Source organism: Marmota monax, unplaced genomic scaffold (genome assembly GCF_021218885.2).
Source record: "Marmota monax isolate L192 unplaced genomic scaffold, Marmota_monax_Labrador192_F-V1.1 WCK01_AAM20220418_F8-fsc00059, whole genome shotgun sequence".
NCBI classification, from domain to species: domain Eukaryota; kingdom Metazoa; phylum Chordata; class Mammalia; order Rodentia; family Sciuridae; genus Marmota; species Marmota monax.
Window position 1 is genome coordinate 6,608,540 of NW_026693595.1, and position 25,211 is coordinate 6,633,750.

At 35.1% G+C, this 25,211-nt stretch overlaps 1 protein-coding gene across 4 annotated transcripts in view; it reads right to left on the reverse strand.

Moving 5' to 3' along the window:
• Positions 1-25,211, reverse strand: part of Smc5 (structural maintenance of chromosomes 5) — a 103,993-nt gene that overhangs the window by 42,177 nt on the left and 36,605 nt on the right. For all 4 annotated transcript variants that reach the window (XM_046459413.1, XM_046459411.1, XM_046459412.2 and 1 more), the window contains exons 4-10: positions 19,222-19,384; positions 18,153-18,287; positions 16,574-16,714; positions 15,036-15,197; positions 13,061-13,132; positions 3,994-4,249; positions 1,658-1,812 (exon numbers count right to left, since the gene is read on the reverse strand). In XM_046459413.1, the coding sequence (XP_046315369.1) occupies positions 1,658-1,812; positions 3,994-4,249; positions 13,061-13,132; positions 15,036-15,197; positions 16,574-16,714; positions 18,153-18,287; positions 19,222-19,384 (1,084 nt within the window). The remainder of the gene's footprint in view (positions 1-1,657; positions 1,813-3,993; positions 4,250-13,060; positions 13,133-15,035; positions 15,198-16,573; positions 16,715-18,152; positions 18,288-19,221; positions 19,385-25,211) is intronic.

Consider the following 25,211-nt stretch of genomic DNA (forward strand, 5'->3'; position numbering starts at 1 on the left):
GTGTATTTCAATTTTATGGAAAATATTAAGATATGTCAGAGAAAACAAACTATCACAAGAAGAGTCCAGCCCTAAAATTTTCTATACATTCTATTCTATATCTTGTTTTAAAATTATCATGCCATAAATTTCCTCTTATGTTATTAATTAGAAACCTACAGCAGTATTTTTAATGGCTCAATAGTATTCCACTATAAAAAAATAATTTACTTTCACCCATCAGTATCTTCATAAATTTTCATCTTTTGCCTCATCTGTAAATGAACCCTTCTACACTTCTGTAAATCTACATTGGAATTATTAGAAATAAATTATGTAAATAGATTGCTAATTGGTGAGGTACATGACTAAGTCTGTATATTGCTATCTTGCCTATCAAGGTAGAAGCATTTCAAGCAGGCCTTGAAGACTTAAATAAGTATGTATGGGGACATTCAATGGAGGGAGGTGTTATGTTATGAAAGGAGAAGGGTTACTCTATAAAGGAAGAAAAAACTTTAAATATTCAAATATAGTTTAAAATATAAGTATATGCCAACTAGTAATATGATGTGATTAGAAAATCAAATGACAAGAGAATGAGAAATCTAATTAAGTTCTGAAATATTATTTTGAAGTCAACATTTTAATAAAAATCAGTTGACAATTATATTTGCATTATAAGATATCAGTGGGTGACAATATTTTTCTCATATTTTCCTTCCAACCTAATCAGATAAATCAAAACAATGTCTACATTGAAAATAGAAATTCTCTTCTTGATCTGGAAAAACATTTTAATAATACGTACTTGAGCAAGAAGAGAATATATCATCTATATTAATTTTTTTACTATAAAAGATTGAAATATATGTATGAAAAGATTTTTAATAAAGTATAACGCAAATATGTTATAGAAAAAAAAAAACAAACTTTTCATGAATCCTGAAAAAACCTACAGTGAATTCTTTTTAAAATAAATTATCTAGCAAAATAATCCTTAAGTCATTGTGGGATAAGTTTTGAGCTTATATGTCAATGACTAAAATGTCATTATCAAAGAATATAGTTTGTCACTTTCTCATTTTTTTACATAAGACTGATCATTTTACAGTTCAGAAATTATTCTATTAAATTCATAGCCACAACTTATTACATATTTACTAAATATAGCTTTACCTGTTCTTAATGACCCACAATAATCAATAAAGGCTACAATATGTCAATAAACTACTTGCTTTATTCTCAAAATCCCCAGAATGTCCTTTTAAATAACAGCCAATTTCTTGCTCATCTTGTCACATGTTCCTCATTAATGTTTTTATTTACAGTAGTTTTCCAATTCTTCAGCAGGTTTAAATCTAAAACAAGCTATAATGTAATAACCAGCCTAACCAAGCTAAGTTTATACAGGATTCTTGGCCTGTAAGCTTCTAGTTTACACCTCTTACTAGAAAAAAGTTTGCAGGTTTTGTAATACTTGTTACTGTTATAGATCAAGGGGCCTTTTATAAAGTTCATTTATGGATTTAGCCCAATACCAAAGATGCCAGAAGCCTGGTAACAGAAAAAACAGTATGTTAACAGGACTAAAAATTCTTTAAAAAATTAACAAAAAATGCACAATGATTACAATAATAAAACTACAAGATGTCACTGAGATGAATAATTTTCTTACCGTAAGCATTATAGGCTCACAAACTCTTTGCTTAAATTTGTCTCTGTTATTTCTTAGCCACAAAACAGCATCATAAGTGTCCCGGTACCTCTGTCTCAGCTTATCTTCCTTTTGATTCATAAGATTATCAAAACGTTGAATATGGTCATCCACATCTAAAATTGAAAAACAAAGTAGATTCTCTGAAAATTTTAATTAATGAAACAATCTATTAATAATTTCTGAGAGAAAAATGATTTTTAACATAGAATAATCATACGTACAACAAAATGAAGAAAAAGAGATAAAAAGAATTAAAAGATATTCTTAGAAATACAAAGAGTCTGGAATTAATTTCCAAATCTCTTCTTAGGAGGTTATCTGCAAATGTACTCTAACAAAGTAAGGGCATAAAAGATACACACACACACACACACAAAATAGAGGAATAGGCTTAGTCAACATAGAAAAGGTATGAAAGAAATCCCATATGATAAAATACTGATGGAGGCTTTGAGAATTACCAGTTTAGGTGGAAGCAGGATGAAATGTTACAGAATTCAAGGAAAGAAAAGATAGCACTCTCCCCTTTACTTAAGGAAATGCTAAAGAAAATGTTTTCTGTTTAAAAAAATAAAATAAAATAAAAAAACGTAAATTAGCTGGGCACAGTGGCACATGCCTGTTACCCAAGGGACTCAGGAGGCTGAGGCAGAAGAATTACAAATTTGAGGCCAGACTCAGCATTTTAGTGAAACCCTCAGCAGTTTATTAAGACATTATGTCAAAATAAAACAAAAAGTAAGAATAGGCTGGGCACAGTGGCACACACCTGTAATCCCAGCGTCTGGGAGGCTGAAGCAGGAGGAATGCGAGTTCAAAGACAGCCTCAGCAAAAAGTGAGGCTCTACAAATACAAGTCAGTGAGACCATGTCTCTAAATAAAATACAAAATAGGGCTGGGGATGTAGTTCAGTGGTAGAGTGTCCCTGAGTTCAATCCCTGGTACCCACCCACCCAACCCCAAAAGGAAGGGCTGGAGATCATAGCACTGTAATAAGTGCCCCTGTGTTTACTATCCAGTACCAAATAAAAAAAGAAAGAAAGAAAATTCATAAAGGTAAATTAAAAACTTATAAAAAGTTATGAATTAAAGGAAATTTAGCCATCATATACTACTTGGCATGGCTATGAACAAGTTTTACTATTGTACTAAACAATACTTGGTATTATAAACTTCCAGAATTAACCCATAGAACACATAAAACTTAATTATGGTTCTCAATAAAATAGATGTTTCAAACTTTGAAAATATAAAAATGGGAGTATAGATGAGAGAATTTTGAATGTGAGAAGCAAGGACAGGAGCTAGTATTTTAGATCACAAAATGTGTATGTAAACAATATGGACAACTGTTGAATGCCACAGAAACAGGCATATTGCCAGGCGCAGTGGTATATGCCTATAATCCCAGCTGTTTGGCAGGCAGGACAATCATAAGTTCAAAGTCAGCATCAGCAATGGCGAGGCGCCAAGCAACTCAGTGAGACCCTGTTTCTAAATAAAATACAAAATAAAGCTGGGGGTGTGGCTCAGTGGTCGAGGGCCTCGGAGTTCAACCCGAGTATCCAACCCCCAAAAAAGATAATCTGAGAAATTACAATAATTAGGGATGTATTATGAGCTAAAATCTACAAAATAACTATCAAAAAATGATGTCTAAAATTGATTAATCAAGTGATAATGAGATAAGAATATGGTGAATATATGAAGATGTCTATTACAAAAAACTGCAAGAGTTAAAAGTGCTTACTCTTGAGAGTGGGTCTGGAGGTAGGAAAGGGGTTGCATCACCCTTTTCTTTTAGTTCTTTTTAACTATACACATCTAGAACTTTTAAAAGCATAAAAGTGTTTTTTATTTCCCACCACTGGTATTAGTCATATACAGTGAACAGAAAGAATAAGATCTCCATCCAAATAATGCTACCAATTTATCCACATGATCTACAGGAAAGAAAAGCAAAGATGAAACTGGACAGGTTTGAACGACCAAAGCTAATGGTTATAAATTGTAGGATAAAGAGCTTAAATTTGATCTGAGTAATATTAAGTTACTCAGTAAAGAAAATAAAGTTAAGCATTTTTAGAAAATTAATTCTATTGTTGTAATTGGACATAAAATAATGATCAACCAGAGGCAAATCACATATAAGACAAATATAGGTAATAGGGTACAAGTTGGAAGAACTGAACTAAGTTTGCTCAGCAAGGAAACTTGAACAGTTTAAAGAAATGAGTATCAGGGAAGAAGAAAGGCCATTGTCAGAGATGAATCCCCATTTTAAGAAACTTACTCTTTTTCTCTTTCTCTAGAGTTTCCCTCTCTCTCCGTTTATCAATTATCTCGCCTTCACATAATGCCTTTTCATCTTGAACTCGTCTCAGATCATTTGTAATGGCATCAATCTGAGGCTGAAGATTCTCACAGTTTTCTGTGGTCTTTAATTCATTTTGCAAATCCTCTATCATTTTGCGGGTATTACTTATTCTCCTCTGTCTGTCTTGTTCTTCATTTTGTTTTACTGTTAGAGCCTGCTGAAGTTCCTCAATCTAATAAAACAAAAGTAGGTCAGTACCTAAGATTGCTTTTTCTCCTGATTTATAAGGCTTTCTTAATACTGAAGTTTTACATGGGGTTGAGGATATGACTCAGTGATAGAGCACTTGCTCACCATGCTGAGGCCCCAGGTCCCACCACTAGCACCACAAGAAAAAACAAAAAACACCAAACTAAGAACATGGAGTTTTTTTTCTCTCTACAAGGAATCCTACTAGAATTAGACTAGCAGATTGCCAGTTCTACCAGACTACCTATCTTGATTTGTTCACTAACATATCCCAAATACCAAGAATTGTACTTAGTATGAAATTACACACATAATAATTTACACATAATGTAAATTATTTTTGCTGAATAAACAAAATAAAAAGCTAAATTTCTAAATAGTTAAAGTGAATATACACTATACATCATACAACCAAAATTGTTATGCTGTATAATATACAAGTTTCAATAAATAATACAAATGATTATAAGTCAATTATAATTTCAAACCACAATATTTTTTTTTTTGAACAAAATTATTTTCTACCTATACTTCAAGTTAATACTGTGAGATTTAAATTTTTTTTTCTTTGTAGTACTGAGGATTGAACTCAAGGCCTCGCACATGCTAGAAGTACTCTACCACTGAATTGTATACAAAGTTCTTGATGTTTTTTATTTTGAGAAAGGGTCTCATCCTCCAAAATAATTGGGTCTACAGATGTGCACCATCATGCCTGGCTTTTAATCAGTCTTTACACCTGAAGTTTTGGTTCATAATGTAAATTATTTTTTAAAAGCCAGACGCACAGGTTGCCACCTGACATCAAAGGAATTTTTTTTTTATCTAAACCAAAGAGTTACCATTTTCTGTAAGACACACAAACAAATGTACACTTACATATCTAATTGATTTTTTAATAAGGAGAATTCTCTATTAATAAATATTCAAGGTTCATATATTACACCATCTATTATTAGTTGACTTTATTTCTAAATCACTTATTTCCTCCTTTTCATTATAAAAGTTAACATATTCATTACAAAAATATGAAAAATAGAGACTTTACAAATAAAAATCACTCAAAATCTAATCAAACTTAAATTTTTACATTTTATTAACAACCTATAAATGTCATAAAACACATTTTTAAAATTAAAGGGCACCAATAAAAATTTACCGAGAGCAGTTTCTTAGTACCCATGTTCCTGCAAAATAAAATTTGAACACCTACATGATGTCCTGTTATATGGACATACTACACTTTATTATATTCCCTATTGTTGGAAATTTGTAATGATATAAATGTTTCCTTTCTAAAATTTATCTTGGTAGTATTATGACAATGAACAAAACACGTGCTAAAATTCTTTCACCCTTACCAAACAGAGAATGAGAGAAAACATGAAAAAAATTAAGACACCTGTCATTGAAAATTAACAATGTTTAAAGAACCTGAAAGGAGGAAGTAGACAAGAAGCTCCAGTGTTCAGCCTGGAAACCCATGAAGTTCCAGGCCTTCAGAAGAATAAATGGGCATGTCACAGAAGACAAGTACAGAAATAAGAATTACTAGGCATGAAAAAGTTTAAGTTCATGAAAAAGGAGCAAGACACACACAATTTAAATACACATGCTTTCTACTTCCAGTACAACAGAAACCACTCAGCTCCTGAAAAAAAAAAAAAAAATCACTGGGTTGGTTTTTCACTTTGACCTTTCTTACCTTTGGGCTAAGTTTTGAACTCTTAACTCACTTGCCACCCTCATCCAAGAAACTACCATGACTAATCACATTAGTCCTACCATGACTACCCATGTTTAGTTTGAGCAAAGTCTAAACCTTTTAGGTCACCCATCTTCAATGGGACACTACTGCCATACTGATCAATATCTTCAATTTCTCCAAATGTATCTTATTCTAACTGAAAACTGTTATTTCCAAAATACTTCTCCCTAGAGTTCTATTAAGTGGTGACTTGCTATAACCCTACTACACTTCAGGACTCAGAAATGGAGGTGTCCTCATTGTCATGACACTCCTTCCTCCTTTAACTGAGCCCCACTTTAGTTCCTCTGAAGACCTGGAATCAGACTTTGCCACCCATTATCCTTGTTACTATGTTAACCATCTCCCCTTCATATTACTCCCTGATATTATTCATTTATCAGATGACTTTGATTTACCATCTTCCTCTATTTAATTTATCATTATGCCTGTCATGTGATTTTAACCTAAACACAGAAAACCAATCTAACTTTTTGGTCTTTGTTCTCTTACTTCTGCAACTTCAGTCATTTTCCCCTTATATTGTAGATCATGTAAATCACACTACTTCTGAAGACCATATTTTCATAATCCCACTGTTTGATAATCATTTCCTTTCCCTCCATCCAATTCATCCTACAATCTATTGATGTACTACCTTTTCACAATACAACTCTCCTTCATTTATTTCCTCAAAGAGCACTACAACCACTCCACTGCAAAGACCCCTGAATCCTCCATTCCTATGTCACACTGGACAGGGAAAAAACCTAGTATTAATTAAACCTAATTATATTAGTTTTATCTTTCTATATCTAAGCAACTGAACTACTGGAAAAAATCAAAAACTGGTCTTTTAATTTATAATAATAAAATTTAAACAAGATGTCAAAACTATCAATAACAAAATTCTCTAATAAATTTGTGCCCTCATTCCAATATAAATTCATATCTCTTCCTCCTGTCAATCTATTACTGCTGCCTTCCTCTACTCAGCTCATGACCTCATCTCATATTCCATTAATAGAATAATTAAAATCAAGAATTCTTCCTTCTTTCAAACCTACACTTTACCTACATTCGACTTTACTATGTTTTATCTTATAAAATGTAAGGACAGTCCCTGTAGCTACCTAAATCTAACCCCTCCAAGGCAACTCCAGACCAGTGTTTCTCAAATTATTTATGACAGACCATTTAGGGGGGAAAAAAAAAAAAAAAAAAAGCCTGTCATTGCAAGTCAGCTTTTATCAATCATAATTAAAATTAATTATTAACAATCACTGGGAAAACAGTTTGGTAATTTTTTTTTAATTAAAAGGAATTTATGATACTGTGCTCTCAGGAAATTACACAAGAAAAATAAAAGCACATGCATACAAAATGATATACAAGAATATACACAGCAACTTTATTGGTAATACCCCCAAAGCACTTAAATATATATAAAGGTTGAATGGTTAAACTGTAATCTAAGGAAAAATGAAAAACGAAACAAAACAAAACAAAACACACTACATTGAATAAAAATAAAAATATAGCATATCAAAAATTGCACCACAGCTAAAGCAGTAATGAGAGAAAAATTTATAGCTCTAAGAGCTATAAACAGTTTATAACTCAGCTGGGCATGGTGGTGTACATCAGTAATCTAAGCTACTTGGGAGGCTGAGGCAGAAGGATCTCAGTTTCAAGTCTAGCCTGGACAAGATAGTGAGACCGTCTACACAAACAAAAAGAAAAAGGAAAGAAAGACAAAAACAATGTACAGGGTAAAATTCTCAAATAAATAAACCAAGCTCTATCTTATAAACCTAGAATAGAACACCAAAATAAACCCATATCAAGCAGAAGAAAGAAAACAATAAAGGATAACAACAAAATTTGAAAATAATAAAACAGAAAGTAATGTAAAAAGAACTGTTTTCTTAAAAAAAAAAAAAAATCAATAAAGTTAACACACCTCTAGCAAGAATGACTAAAAAAGGAGAGAAGGGGTGGGGGGAAATGTCAAAAGAAACAAACTTCCCATGGAATGAAATAGAAATATCACAATTATCTATACTTACCAAAAGCATAGGAGAATTTATACATACAAATTTGACAAATGAGACAAAATAAACCAATTTCTTATAAAACACAAACTATCATAACTCAACTAATATGAAATAATTATCTGGATAACCCGAAAACTACTAAGGAAACTGAACTCAAAATCTTAAAACTTCCCCCAAAGAAATCTCTAGGCCAAGCTAGTGTCACTTGAGAATTATACAAAGTGTTAAAAAAAAAAAAAAAAAAAATTAACAATTCTACACAATCTCATCCAGAAAACACAAGAGGAGGGATTACTTCCCAATTCATTTTATGAAGCTAGCTATTACCTTAATATCAAAAGCAGATAAAGCACCATAAGAAAACTACAGAACAAAATCCCTCAGATACAGAAGCAAGAACTCTTTAACAAAATGTTTGCAATATATTTATATGTAAAAAGAACTTACATTTATATACCACAATCAAGTGGGGTATTTCAGGGATGTAAGGTTGATTTGATGTTCAAAATCAATGCTGATCTATCATATTAATAGGTTAAAGAAAAAATTATACAATCATATCAATATATGTAGCAAAGCATTTTTATCAAAAATGAAGATTAAAATTCTCAAACAGGGGCTGGGGATGTGGCTCAGCAGTAAAAGTGCTTGCCTGGTTTGCATGGGGCACTGGGTTCAAATTCCCACCATCAAAAATAAATAAATAAATGAAAACTCTCAAACAAAGGATCTTCTGAATCTGACCAAAAAAAGCATCTATAAAAAACTAAAAACTTAAAACTAACGTACTTAATGGTGAAAAACTGAATGCTTTCATTCAAAGATCAAGAATGAGGATGTGGGGGAAGAAAAATTAATGAGGTAAGGATGTCCCCATTCACCACTCTTATTCAATACAGTGATAGGAGTTCTACTCTTGCAGTAAGTCAAGAAAAGGAAACAAATCAGAAAGAAGGCTATCCATATCTGCACACGACATGATGTAGAAAATCAAGAAATTTACCAGAGAGAGAGAAAAGAGACTAAGGTTTAAAAAAACAAAACACAAGATGACTTGTATGCTGAAAACTACACAATGCTGACAAAAGAAATCAAGGTCATTCTCCAACTACTTAATGCAATTCCTAATTAATAAAAGTCCAGCAACATTTTTCTGTAGATATAGAAAAGATTTGGATTTCATCAGAAATGGTGAACTTTTAAAAAATCCTCTCCTCCATAAAAGCAATGCATGCACAAGGACGAAAACTGTCACATTAACTTTTTTAGAATTCTGAAATTTAACCAAATGCTTGTAGCAATCCAGAAGTATTTACTTAAGAAAATGTTTGAGTCTCCATAACAGGAAGCTTTGTGGAATTTTACACATGTCCTATTCTCAAACCCTTCTCCCTATTTCTGTGATAGTCTTAAAAACCAACAGCCTAGAACCACAGTGAAAACTAGCAGCATTAAAGACAATAGAAAGGTGTGAATAAGTTAAGAACTCTTAAATCTTCATTCTCATAGAAATGTCATTTTCTGCTCTATATGGCAGTTTCCCAGAAAAACTGATGTGGCAAGGCTTGTCTTCATTGACCCAACTCAGTTCACTCACTACAATCTTAAATTTCCCCTGAACACATTTGTCAAAAACAATCAGCAGGAATCATTTATCATCAGAGCTGCCTGAAGAGGGATAATTTATAACAGTTGCAGCAGACAATAAGCTCAACAAAAATCTCAAAGGAAAAACTGGGGTATGAGATGTCTAATCAAAGTTTTGGATGCTTCTGGGAATCCAAAAGGCCATGTATATGAGTAGAACTATACATGCTCTAAAAGACCTGAGAAGGCCCTAAGCTCTCACCTGTTTCACCTTGAGGCTCTGTGCAATTAGAAAGTAAAGTCAGGGACATAGCTGGGACTAGCAGTGAAAATTAGCCAAAATTTAACAATCTAAGGAACATTCATTCAAACAAAATGACTAGATTTCAATGACAAGTAAGGGCAATGCCCAGCTTGGGAACCACTAAGTTAAATGAGCACTGGCTTTGGTAGTCACATATAATGAAGAATACAAACTTCAAAGAATCAGGAAATCACTAAAACATAAAGAATATCAAGGCTTGGGACTGGGAAGGAGAGATGATTGTAAGAGTTGCTACACTGTTATTGAAACTGACTAGTTTTAACCAAAAAATTTTAACACAAACAAAGAAAAAAATATGGTCTACATTCTGGGGAAAAAAGTCAACAGAAAAGTTCCTGAGTATTATGGTTCAGATATGAGATGTCCTCAAAAAGCTCATGAGGTAATGCAAGAATGCAGAGATAAAGTGATTAGATATGAGCTGTGATCTAATCAAGGGATTAATCTATTCAATGGATTACTAGATGGTAACTGTAGACAAATGGGTGTGGCTAGAGGAAACAGGTAACTGGGGAAGTGCCCTTGGGGATTATATTTTGTCCCTAGCTTCTCAGGCTCTCTGATTCCCAGCAGTCATGAGTTGAGCAGCTTTCCTCTGCTGCATCCTTACCTGACAATAACCTGCACAAAGGAATCAAGAGCACTAGTAAAGGTAATTACATGGGTAAAAGTAAAAGGACAGTATAAGTGTATTTTGTAGTTTGTAACTTTTTTTCCCTTCTACCTGATATGAAAGACAACTGCTGTAATATTTTATATATATATGTATGTATATATACATATATATATATATATATATATATATATATATATATATGTAGCAAAATACAATTAATATAATTATGAGGAGGATATATCAGCCTACAGAATGGGGGTTAATATCCAGATAGGGGGTTAATATCCAGAATATGCAAAGAACTCAAAAAACTTAAACACTAAAAAGAAACAACCCAATCAATAAATGGGCAAAAAAACTAAACAGAAACTTCTCAAAAGAAGAAACACAAATGACCAACAAAAATATAGGAAAAAAATGCTCAATATTTCTAGCAATCAGGGAAATGCAAACAAAACTACACTAAGATTTCATCTCATTCCAATCAGAATGGCAATTATCAAGAACACAAACAACAATAAATGCTGTTGAGGTCATGGGGGGGAAAGGCACACTTGTGAGGCTGTAGACTATTGGTACAACCACTTTGGAAAGCAGTATGGAAATTCCTCAAAAAACTAGGGATGAAACTAGCATATAATCCAGTTATCCTACTCCTTGGTATTTTCCCCAAAGATCTACAATCAGCATACTATAGTGATACAAGTATCTCAATGTTTACAGCAGCACAATTCACAATAGCTGAATATAGAATCAACTCAGATGCCCATCAATAAATGAATGGATTAAGAAATTGGTTATATACATACAACAGATTTCCACTCAGCCATAAAAAAGAGCAAAATATGGCATTTGCCAGTAAATGGAGAATATCATGCTAAGTGAAATAAGCCAAATTCAGAAACTCAAAGGTCTAATGTTTTCTCTCATATGCCGAAGCTAGAGTAAAATAGAGGAAAGGCAGATGGAGGGATTGGGTAACAAAGGGAAGATCAGTAATATAGGAAGAAGAGACGGAGAGGCAGAGAGAGAAATAGGTATGGGGGACAATGCAAAATGAATTCTTAAAAAATTATGTTATCTGCATACATAAAAATACCACAAGGAACTTCACCTTTATGCATAGGTAGGAAGAACTAATTGAATATAAATAAATAGTTGAGTTAAAGAAAGTCTAGTAGAGAAAGGAGAATAGGAGAGGAAAGTTGGAAAAAAAAGGTAAAGATAAAAGGGAGGGATCATGAACTAAAATCAAATTCCAAGCACGTCTGAGTCTGTCAGGATGAACCCAACTACTATGTATGACTATAAAGCCCTAATTTTAAAAATGGATATATCAAGTAAAAAAGTACGTAGACCATTTGAATAATATCGTAGAAAGCCTACTCATATAAGTGTATATATACGTGTATCTCCACAACCAAAGATAGAAAGCAAATTCTTCTCAAATATATTTGGAGCATGTATAAAAATCAAATATAAAATAAAAGCCCAAAAGATGTGTCAAAAAATTCTAAAGTCGCCAGGTATGGCAGCATATGCCTGCAATCCTAGCAGCTCTGGAGGCTCAGACAGGAGGATCAAAGCCAGCCTCAGCAACTTAGTGAGGCCCTACGCAACTCAGTGAGACCCTGTCTCTAAATAAAATACAAAATAGGGCTGGGGATATGGCTCAGTGGTTGAGTACCCTTGAGTATAAAGGAGTATAACTAGAACTCTAATTGGAAAAAAAAAGAAAAGAAAGAAAAAGAAAGCTTAAAATTCCTTATATGAAGGGTTAAGGGTGTAGCTCAATGGTAAAGCCTGTGCTAACAAATGTCAGGTCCTGGGTTTAATCCCCAGTGCCCTCCAAAAAACCACAAAACCGAACAAACAAAAAAAGCCCTATCTGTAGAAACTAATATAATAAGAACGTCAAAGTAAGCTCATCTGAATAAAAATGTGAAAATTATAAAATCTAAAACTAAAAGAAAATATCAGTATATGTGAGATATAGTCAAATGAGTAGTTCTGAGGAATTTTACAATTATTTTCCGCTCAACTACTATGCTTCCAAATCTGTTTTCCTCAGATTAACATAAGAAATCTTAAATTTCCTTTACAGATTAACATAAGAAATAGAGATTGAGGAGGATCCTGGACAACTCCCAAACAAGAATCTGACTCTAGTCCTGGAGCACACCTGTGATCCCAGCAACTGGACTTAAGAAGCTGAGGCAGAAGGCTCGTGACCAGCTTAGGCAATTTAGTGAGATCCTGCCTCAAAATAAGGATGTAGCTAAGTAGTAGAGCATTCCTGGATTCAATTCTCAGTTCTACCACTGGAAGGAAGGAAGGAAAGAAGGGAGGAAGGAAGGAAAGGAAGAAAAAAAAAATCAAGGAAAAGTTTGACTCATTATCTAGATCTGAACATAAAAGTAAGGGCAAATTAAGGAAATAATAATTTCAACAGGATATCTTACATGTTTATCTTTCCTTTCTATAACATCTTGTTTCTGTTTGCATTTTTGAGATGTCTCTTTAATGTCTGTTGCCTGTAAGAACCAGGAGGGGAAAAGGTAATTAAAAACTCAAATCAGCATGTGGCTCTACCCATCCAAATAATGTTATATGAGTTAACCCACAACAGTACTTTCTCAATTTATTTATTTCAAATTCATAATATCACAACACATATAAACAGTATAGAAATCTACAAAAGGTTATTCCAAACAATATTAAAAATAGCTAGAGAATATGCATACATACTTATCAGGCCAGATACGGTGGTACACACTGGTAATCCCAGCTACTTGGGACGCGGAAGAATGATAAAAATTGAGTGCAAAGCTTTCTCCAAATAAAAGGGTTGGGAATGTAGCTCAGTGGTAGAGCACTTGCCTAGCATGTGTGAGAAAAAAATGTAGACTGATTTAATGTGCCACCTCAGAATCCAAGAGCACTTCTTCAGGAAAATAATTTTAAAACATTAGGCTATATAGATTTCTACAAAAACAAATTAGGCCAAGAGATAATGACAATGTCTCAATAGCTAGGTTTCTGTTATAAAAGATAAGTGAAACAAGGGTTTTAAATATGATACTTTAGAGACTTGGAATTTACTGTCCACGTTTTTTTCACTATAAAAAAAATTTAGTAGAAACATCAATTCTGGAACCAAAACAAACAAACAAACAAACAACAACAACAAAAAACCCAAAACAATTATAAACCCAAGTGTATGGTTTAGATGTGGAATGTCTCCCAAAAGCTCATGTGTTCAAGACTTGATCCCCAAAACAGTAATGTCCAGTGGGGCTTTTAGGAAGTGGTTGGATCATAAGAACCATATAATTTCATCAGTAGATTAATCCATTTGATAGGTTAATATTATGAATGAACTACTGGGAGGAGGTGGAAACTTAGGCAGGTAGGGCATGGTTGAAAGTAAATCACTGAGGGATGTGCCCTGGGACCATAGCTTATCTGTGGGCCTTTCCTTGCTCTCCACCTCTCTCTATGGTTCCTTGCTGTCAAAAGTTGAGTGGCTTTCCTTAGTCATACCCTCTTCTGCCATGATGTTCTCTCACCTCTGGCCAAAGGCAAAGAAACAGGCCAACCATGGACTGAAATCTCCGAAATTGTGGGTCAAAATAAATCTTTTCTCCTCCAAGTTGTTTTGTGTCATGTATTTTGGTCACAGTGACAAAAAGCTGATTAATACACACACCCTAACTATAACCAATCACCACGAACATGACACTGACTGATATTTATTAGTTCTAAATTCTTTAAGAAGACATGTTATCTTTGAGATTTAGTATCCTTAACTATGAAGTGAGAATATTTTTCTAGATAAAAGTATCTATAATCCTTTCTTGCTCTCAAATTTGAAATAATCAATAGGGTTCAGTACTATTTGCACTTTCAGGCATTCAAAGTGAAGTCTTGGAACATATACCCCCTGAGATAAGGGAAGAGTAATACATTTGGAAAGCAGGAATTTAAATCATTCTCAAAATAATCTCTGACCCCAAAGTTCCTTTAAAGGTTAAAAGTCATGACCATAAAGGTTATACTTTTAAAACGCAAGTAATGACTATATTATTTACTCCAACAAATAACAGATTTTCTGTATCATTTTCCTCCAAAAGGGTGTATAATTACAAAGCAGAGAAAACAAATTCACAAAAGGAGTTCAATGTTTCTAGAAATACTATTATAAATCATTTTGTAATTAAAACAATCAGATTTTATTTTTCTCTTTTTATACCTTGGAATTTCTATAAAGTAACAATCCTTCAACAGTAACAAGCTCTTGAAAGCCCTATAGTAACTCTTAGTTAAAGAAACAAAGTAATAAAATTTACAAGTAAATTAGAAAATACTTTGAAATAGCTGAAAATAATATTTGCTAAAATAAAATTCAGAGAATGCAAAACTGAATAAGCAAAGTACCTTTTCTTTGATTAGAGCCTCCAAATTATGGCGTTGCCTTTCAATTTCCTCAATCCGACGTGTCATAGGAATCTGTCCTTCTTTAAGTTTTCTGACCTCTTCCTTCATTTGGTCACGGGCTAGTTTTACTTCTTCATATTCCTGACGAACATTTTCATATTCCTTGCAAATAATTCAAGAAATAAAGTTAATGCACTAATCAGCTTAAACCAATACATATTCTAAAATCAAAGTACAGGCAGAAAAAAAAATCTAAAAAATATATTTTGTCACTAAAATAAGATTTTCCTCTAATCTCTCCGGTAAGAAAGGATTTAGCGATATATAAAGAAACAAAAGAAACAATTCTGAAAGGTAAAAATGAATGAAAATTACAAAAGGAAAATAGGTCAAAGAAAAATGAAAAGAAGCATGTTGCTAGCTAGCTGGGTAAAAATGACACTCTTCATGTCACAAGAATTAATAAATATTTGGTGAGTAAATTTATAAGTGGAGTGCTAATACAGTATATACAGAAGAACACAAATATTCATTAGAGTAAATAAAAAAAGAAGAAAATTTTTAAAAAGACTGGGGAAACTAAGACTTCAGAAGATAATGTCAGAGAAAGAAAAATAATAGACACAGGGAAAATGCAGTCAAGAAGAGGAAAATAAAGGAAAAAAATTAAGAATAATGTAATTATGAAATGCAGGGGAGTGATACCACAAATACAATCATATTATTGTTTATAATCCAAGTCACTTCTTTTGGGGGGCGGGGTGTGTACCAGGGATTGAACCCAAGGGTGCTTAACCACTAAGCCACATCTCCATCTTTTATTTACATTTTATTTTGAAACGGTCTAACTAAATTGCTTAGGGCCTCACTAAATTATTGAGACTGGCTTTGAACTTGCAATCTTCCTGCTTCAACCTCCCAAACCACTGGTATTACAGGTGTACACCACCATATGCGGCTCACTTTTTAAAAAATCTAATATTATTTCCAATCTAACTTCTGAAAAAACACTAGGAAACTTTCCTTACTTATTTTGTTCCACCTATGGAGGAACATTAATCTTTAGCCCATAATGTAGACTTAGGTATGAAATATATCCCACTGTGATTAGAAAAAACACAGTAGCCTCAGGAAAATTATGAAACATGAGTAGAGAACTTTAGTTAAGACATTTCAGCTACATTTGTAGCTGAATTTTTTATCAGTGGCATATCTCAAGTAAGTTCTTAATGACCTAAGAACATTCAAAGATTTAATGTTTTGACCTACATAAATCTTTTTAGATCTAACATTTTGAAAATATCAAAGAACTAGCTTTCATGGACCAAAATCTGAAAGAATTAATACTGACTCAACTGACAATTTGTTATAAAACAACTAGCACACATCTATATTATAAAGAGTAAGAGAGGTATAAATTGTAATATGTATACTATATAAAGCAAAAAATAATTTGAACACATAATTAATGCATTCTTTATAACTATTCCACTACTTAAAGATTCACCTATTTTGCCTCTGTAATAATTAAGACTTACCACCCATGGCCGTTTTGCTTCAAGCATCTCAATTAAATCTAAGTGTCGTTTCCTTTCATAGAACCTCTCAACATCTTGTTTGTATCTTTCATTCCTCTGAACCATTTTCTCTAGATATTCAGTTTTTTCTTTGCAAGAAGTCTAAAATAAATATTTGTTTAACAATCAGTTTAAATGAAAAAAAAAAATGACAACAGGTCAAATCTTTTAACAATGAAAAATAATGCCAGCAAAATTTCACAATAAAGAATTTTGCAGGCGCTTTGTAAGAGCTATCTGTCTCATCTACTTCAGGGGTAGAAACAATTCACTTAATACATGTTTGAGTATTCCTTATACAAAATGACTGGAGCCAGAAGTGTTTGATTTCATAATTTTCAGATTTTGAAATATCTGCATAGATGTTACCAATTAAGCATCGCTAATCCCAAAACCCAAAATTCAATACTCCAAAATCTGAAGTTTTCTGAGAACCAATATGACACTCAAAAAGCCTTGAATTTGCAGCATTCAAATTTTGGATTAGGGATGCTCAAACTATCAGCTTTATACTGTGAATTAACAAATACAAAGATGCACTCAGAACATGGTAGAATATATGATCATTTTTCTCTCAAAAGATGGTAAGTTAGAGGAGTATTTCAGGTGGGAGTAGTAGATTGATGTGAAAAAAGGTAAAAGAATTGAAGGAGTATCTCAAGTAGGGTAAAATAATTATAAAAAGCTCAAAACAGCTCCTTTGGTCATTCCCTCTTAATTTGTGCAAAAAAAAAAAAACATTTTACTACAATAAATACATATTACCAAGTACAGACAGTTATATTTGAACAGAAAGTGTCTGTTTATAAGAGTTCTCATTATGAAAATGTATTTATTTATTTTAGATGAAGGGTATGGCTAAAGATCTATTAAATAAAATACCTTTACAAATATTATGCCGTAAAGGATATTTTTATTTATAAATTTCTTAAAGATGAAAATACTTAACACCGCAACTAAATGTTTAGTTCTCTTATAAAGTCTACCTTTATGTAGCTGATAAAAAATACAGAGAAAGCTGGTTCGACAGAGGTGTTATATTAAATACAACATTTACATTTGCTGTATTACCTAAAAACTTTCATGGTTCCTGACAAGATATTTAGTAGGTACTGACTCAATGACAAAATATCACGATTTCCTGAGGGAAAAATCCAAAATGGTGCTACTGGTTTCTTAAAAACTCAATTAATAACAAGTACTGCTGTTAAATTTTTCAAACTTTTATTCCTAAATGAAAATACATCTTAGACTGTTATGAAATTAATATTTAAGTGTGTTTTGTCAGCAGAGAGTGAATACTCAGAACACATTAATGTTTGGACAACAGCTTGAATGAAAACAAGTCTTCAAATTGTCAAACTTTACAATATCAAATCCATTCTCCTTTTTTGTCATTTAACTGATGTCATTATCCTGGGTTAAAAAAAATCACAAATATGAATTCAATTAATGAACAGAACTATTACTTACTCTTTTACAGTTCATAACATAGAAATCAATAAGGGACAACAGATATGAGTTGAATATTTATAAATACCTCCAGCTGTTTTTCTTTCTCCCTGAAGTTTTTGAGTTCACAGTGATACCTGTGCATTTCTGGAGGACCAATTGACTTCTCAGTAGCTTCAAGCAGTTCTATTTTGCTGAGTTTTGCAAATTCTCCTACTTTGTCCTAGAGCATAAACATTAAATATCAGCAACTTGATAATTTATAAATATCTTTAAAATGTGTTTTATTCTGTGATTACACTTAAAACTTTGAGATATGAGTCTCATAAACACGTTACATATTATTCTTTAATAAAGACAACACAGCAGAAATGATCATCTTTTTGGTAACTTTTAAAACATTTCTATCTCAATAATTTATAGGTTGAAATTACATGGATCATAAACAGATTATGGATAAAAGAGAAAATAGTCTCCTGGACTGAAGTGATCACTATTCACATATCAGATGGAATGTTCCAAGTTTAAAAAAAAAAAAAAAAAAAAAAGGCAATTTCAAATATCTACTTTTGAGATAGTCTGACATGAGCTGATAAATGAAAAAAACTTTCAGATTTTAAGTTTTTACTTAAGTTGGACTTATTTAATTAAATCATTATGTTTCTGAAGAAAATGAATAATGCTGTCATTAAACAGCATTCAAAGACAAATGTAAAAGGTATTTAACATCCATTATCAGGATTTTTAATTCTTAAATAAATTTAATATATAACAAGATTTTAGAAGGTACACATACAAGAGTTTTAGTATATTCAATATTTATGCAAACACCTTGATTAAAAAGCTGTTTACTGACAAAATTTAGGTTCCGCAAATGAAGCACAAAGCTACTGAAACTACTCTGTACTTAAAAATAATACACTTAAACTAAAGTGACTGAGCAACTGAGATGTTTTTTATTAACTGAAATTAATAACATTATACTATAAGTGGTAAGAGTTCTTTCACAAAGAACTATTAGTATTAAAAGTACTATGTGTTCAATGTAAATGATAATCATTATAATATCTCTTGGAAAATATTTCTATTCTCATATGGCATAAACAGTAAATACTAGAAACAAAACTTCCCCATTTTTACATTTACTTCTACCATACCTGAGGTAGAAACTGGCAAAGATTGCCCACTTGAATATTTAAGGCTGCAACTTGTTCTTCAACCACTTTCTGGGTTGTAGATTTTTTGTTGATGAACCAAAAGGACTGATTTTTTGCCACATCAATCTCACGGGTGATTATAAGATTTCCAGAAGTCCTGAACCTGATGAAAGAATAATTTTTAAATATTTATTATCAAAATACATTATTTAAGAAATAAAATTTCCAACACTCTTGTTCACCAAAGGTACCATAAAGGATTATTATGATTTTTTTTATTTCTTCTAATATTTTGACCCCTCCCAATAAGGAAATCTTGACATTTTATTAGTAGTAAAACCATAACTGGCCACGTGTCAATTACTACTTAGTCAACAATTTAAATTTTTAGCAAAACAAAATTAAAATTCAATATTAATTCACAAACACTACCAGAGGAGTTGCATATCTAGAGTTATTTATCCTTTAAAAATAGTTATGCTATTCTTTTATCGCATGCATTGACTGCATTTCAAAATGGGCCAATATATATAAAAGCATAACAGTTAAACCTTGAAATATTCCCTAGTTGGAAAATGTTAAAAATGAATACTGACTCTTACATGAGCATTTCCAGAAATCAAAATTAGCCTGCCCATACAGGTAGCTCATGGCTTCTTCACCATGTACTCTTCTCTGAATTCAGAGGGAATTATATTACAAGGCTACAAAGAACATTAAGCAACATAGAATCGGAAAGAAGGGTATTTACTTATTTCTTGCTTTTAGAGGTACTACTGCTCCACACCTCCCATCTATTCATCCATCTTCTTCACTGGGAATCAGCAGCATGTGGTAAAAAGATAAATTATTGGTATCTAATGGCTAAATGATAATAATTTATAGATGTTGTCTATATAGATTAGATTGTAATCAGAATACTTCAAACACTAAAATTGTAGAACTTCAAAAATACTAGTTTTAAATCTTCATTTCCAGCAGAATGTCTAATGAAGTACCCTTACTGATTTTCCTACTATAAACTAAAAGAATGAATAAACTGTCTTCATAAATGCATTTATCAGTTAGCATGAAAGTAAGGAGTTCTGGCCAAGATATTAAAGCAAATGGAAAACCAGAGTGAAAAAATGAAATTGGTCTTCACCTTGAGGGCAACTACCCAACTAGGTGACCCTGAGGGTTTATTTGCATGATCTCCTGGCAGAGGGACTGCAGACAAAGTGCAAAGCTACCCAATGTGCAGAGTGTTATAGAAAACCACCCCCAAGAAGCTACCCTTCCTCAGTAGAAGGATAAACAACTTCTTCATCCCCACCAACACCACCAGTAGGGACAGCAAAGCAAAACTGACTGTCTCATCTATGGCTTGATCCAAGAAACAAACAAAAGGTCTCCCTGAGAATCACTAGCCACAAGTTAGCTTCAAACATGTTTGTGTTTGTATCTTTAAGTTACATAATCTACCTACAAAGTTCAAAACCTCTTGAGCTGAGAATTCAATATATTATGATCCTGGATTGAAAGCATCCAATGCTCTTTGGTAAAAATTCCTTCTGTAGGAATTTACTTCATCCTCAAAGAATTAGCACAGATAAAGGTTTAAAAACAAAGCAGCTCACTGGAAACACAGACACAAGAAAACAAAGCACCAAGAACAAGCATAAATTATAGAAAGCAAAATCATAAAGATGAAAAATATAAAAGATGTATAAGATATATAAGAGATACAGATGACTAAGAAAATCTAATGATCTGATAAAATTTCTAAAAAAGGATGGGCAAAGAAAATGGGTCAGTGGCAATATGTGAAGAGATAAGAACTTTCCAAAACTGAAGTAAGACACAAAGCCATAGATTTAAGAAACTTGTCAGGTGTGGTAGTGTTTGGTAATAGCTAGCAATGAGCTGTAACATGTATGTCAAGGTCACAGGTTTACTTTAAGTTATTCTTAAAGTTTTCATTAAATTACTGCCAAGACAGATGAGTAAACAATTTGTTGCACACAACCTGCTGAAAAACATTAGTACACAAATCTTGAGAACAAACAGATAAAAGTAAAAGAGCTACAATGGGGGTTGGAGGGCTCAAGAAAGAAGGATTTAAGGGACTAACTCTCAACAGGGTCAAGATAAAACTAAGTTATGGTGCCAAATGTCTCCTACTAGTTCAGAAGCGGGATGGGGGGGATGGTGGGGTGGGAAGTTTCTTTAGTGGACACAGGTGCACTGAGGTAACTTCTGACCAGCTGTTGACCCACCTGATGTGAAAGAGATGTTGAACACCTGATTGGCAAAGAGTACAAAAGTGTCCCCAGTTCTGATAAACGCCAAACAGTAATAATTTGGTGACAGCATTGTCTATTTTGTCATTCTCTGTTTGAGCCTTACTTTGCTTTCACTTTATTTTCACCTTCACTTCCATTCTATTGTCACTTATAATAAAGTTCTCTTGCATGGCTTTTGGTGTCTGACTTTAAATTTTTTTTTGTGGGAACACAAGAACTGAGGTTTGGAGTTTTAGCTCCTTGGTTTCCTGTGACTGTGGCCAGCAACTCGGGAGGCTGAGGCAGGAGGATTTTAAGTTCCAGACTAGCTTCAGCCAGGACCCTCAACAAAATAAAAAAATAAAAGGGCTGGATTATAGCTCAGTGGTTAAGCTCCCCTGGGTTCAATTCCTGATATCAAAAATAAATAAGTAGTACTCAAAATGGCAGCGGGCGGGGAGGCAGCGCTTTCAGTACCTTCTCAACCACGTGGACAGAGAGATGCATTAGAACGTTTAGATTCTATCTGCTGAGAAACTCCCAGCAAAATTCTGCTGAAGTGAGATCTGCTGGGGAATTAGGGATTATTGGAGGTGACAGATTGCCCCAGACGGGTGAATTTCAGCCACGGCAGCTTGGAGGTCCGGGCCGCTCCGCGCCTCCGCTGCCTGGCGATCAGCACAGTAGGAGGCAGTTCAGCACTGCGCGGTGGAGGGACCCTATGAAGAGGTTGCTAACCAAGCCTTCATGAAAAAGCAAACCAGAACTGAATCTGAGACTGGGACAGACCAGAGACAGGCCAGACCCACCCCTCCCATCGGACACCCCGGCAAGGAGTCTGGGGCCCGCCATAGCAGAGAGCTGATGTCACCAGAGTTCGGCAGATAGGATCCCTTCCCAGCGGAATTGGCTTTAGCGGGTGTGTGACTCCCACTCCCACCAGATACATACAGGTGGGAAACCTCAAAAATCTCGCCCCAGAGCTCCATGGGCGTGACTATAGGGGCCTAGGGAAGCAGAGGGGACTCCCGAACCCCAACTACCCCTACCGCCAGCGGCGTGGGTGTGACTGTAGGGGCCTAGAGAAGCAGAGGGGACTTCCGACCCCCAACTCCCCCTACCACCAGCGGCGACACCCAAGGCCTTAGCCGCCAGTTCCCAGGGGCATGGCCACCAAAGGGGTCCGGACAAATTAAACTGTGGGTTCCCAGATCACCCCTCCACAACCCTGGGGTCTAGATGAATGACAGAGAGAGTGCTAAGTAGTTCAGGAAATAGGGCACGCAGTGAGGCTGCAAGTGTAACCAGATCCTTGGAGATCGCCTCCTGTGAGCGGGGCCTGGCTGGCTGGCAGGAGGAAGAGGGGGAGGGGCCGGAGAAGAGAAACAGCTCTGGACTAACAGGACTAGAGAGACGACCAGTAGGGGAAGAGGAGTCGACTTATTGGGATTGCTGCTGGCACATAGAGGGCAGAAGGTCGGCTCGGAGGGCACAGCTCCGCCTACTGGAAGAGAAGAAAATAGAACTCTAAGACTTCATTTATCTTTTTTTGTCCTTCTTTCTTTTCCCTTTTCAATTTTTATTGTTCTTTCCATTCTCCTCTATTCTACCTATCTTTCTCTCCCTCTTTCTCTTTAAGGACTCCTTCCTTCCCCTTCCCCCTAACTTTCATCCCAAGCATTACGACTTCCATTACGGGTAATTTTCTAAATGCAAATAGGTGATTGTTTCGAGGCTGTCTATAGGGCTCCTAAATACCTAGCTATTACCAAATACCCTGATCCATTCGCCTGTTAATATCCCCCTTCAGTAGAGCAATCTTCCAAAGTAGACAAGACATACTAACCTTCATACCATCATAGCACCCAACCTAAACATAAAGTCCTAAGACCAAACAACAGATCACTATATGCCTACAGAATCCGTAAGCCTTTTATGAATCGAGAGAATCAGCTTTAAATTACAATAAAGCCCAACATCTCTAGGCATAGTCTCCCACCACAAAGGAGAGACCACAGAGATATACAAAACCAAAACAAATTTATAGGAGAAAACAGAAACACAGCAGTTAAACAGAGTTGGAAAGTAACACGAACACCATGAAAAAACAAGGGAAAAAAGGATTACAAACAATGCAGGACAACTTAAATTTACAGGAGAACCTAGAGGTATCAGAAAAATGGACAGAGAAAGAACTCAAGGCATACCAGAATCAAATAATATGGAATCTTAAAGAAATCATTAGACAGCAAGTCCAAACAATGAAAGAATATTTTGAAAATGAATTGCATAAGCAGATTCAAGAAGCAAAAAATGAACTCTACCACGAGATAGAGATTTTTTTAAAAAAATCAAACAGTAATCCTAGAAATGCAGGAAACCATAAACCAAACCAAAAACTCAAATGAGAATATTACAAATAGACTAGATCAAACAGAAGTCAGAACATCAGATAATGTAGACAAAGTTTATCAACTCGAAAAGAATATAGTCAACGCAGAAAGGCTGGTAAGAAACCACGAGCAAAACATCCAGTGGATATGGGATGTCATAAAAAAAACAAACTTAAGAGTCATTGGGGAGACGGAAGATGGCGGCGAGAGGAGTGCATTGCCCCCATGTGCCGCGTCACTGTGTGGGAGAATGACGAGTCAGGACTGCTAAAGGCTATCTTGTTAGGAATTTCCAGCAATAGTGGGGTGCTCCGGAACCTGGAGGAAGGATTTCCATCGCACGAGGATCGGCTGCGGGGACTCAAACATGAGAGATTTGTCGCACAGAGGGTAATACTGCTTATTCAGCAAATCGCCCCGCGGCTAGAGTCTGCAGCGCACGCTGGGAAACGAAGAGATAGCGACCCAGGGATACAGCGCTGCAGTTTCTGCCAGCCGTGCAAGCACCATACTCAGTGCTGAATTCTGGGTTCGAGACGGGGGAAGGAAGCGGTCCAATTCGGTTCTCAACACCGGTCAGATCACAGAGGAGGCCAGCGGCCACCATCTTGGAGAGCTAACGTCACCATCCCTGTTTTCGACTGACCGCAGCTCATTCAGCCATAGAACAGGTAATTCCAGGCTGCCATTCGCCTGCGGCTTGCAAACAGATTACTCAGGCTCAGTGCTAGATGACCCGCGGAGACTGCTTCTTGGAGCCTGCTCTTATCAGAGCATACACCGAGCACGGAGCGGCTGAGTTCCGGCTCCCGGAACTGCTCTGGCCCAGGGCTAAGGAGCCCGCGGAAACTGCTTCTCGGTCCGGGTCCTGCTGAGTACTGTGGAGGTAAATACCAACCGAGCCTTCGTGGGCAGTGGCAACAGGACTGAGACGGGGCCTGTGAGGGCCGGTCAGGACTCACCCGTTGCTTTGGTCACCGGGCAAAGGGAACGAAGTGCTGCCATTCGCATAGGATACCAACATGGCAGAGATGTGATGTCATCAGAAAGTGGCGGATGAGAGAACTTCATCAATACCAGCGGCGACAGAAACAGTTGGTCTCCTGGTAGGGAGGGTGAATCACAGACACCCGAGTCTCTCTCGCTTTGTCTTCGAGAAGAGGGGAGGAGCCGGGCTGCCGCCCGCGCCCGGAGCAGGCCCAGCGCCTCGCTGGCGTGGTGGTCGTGTGACCCCAATTAGAGAGGGGGCGGAGCGGAGCTGCCACCCGCGCCCGCAAGGTGGACAGACCTGCGACAGACTGGCGGGTCAGGCCCAGTGGCCTGCCAGCGTGGT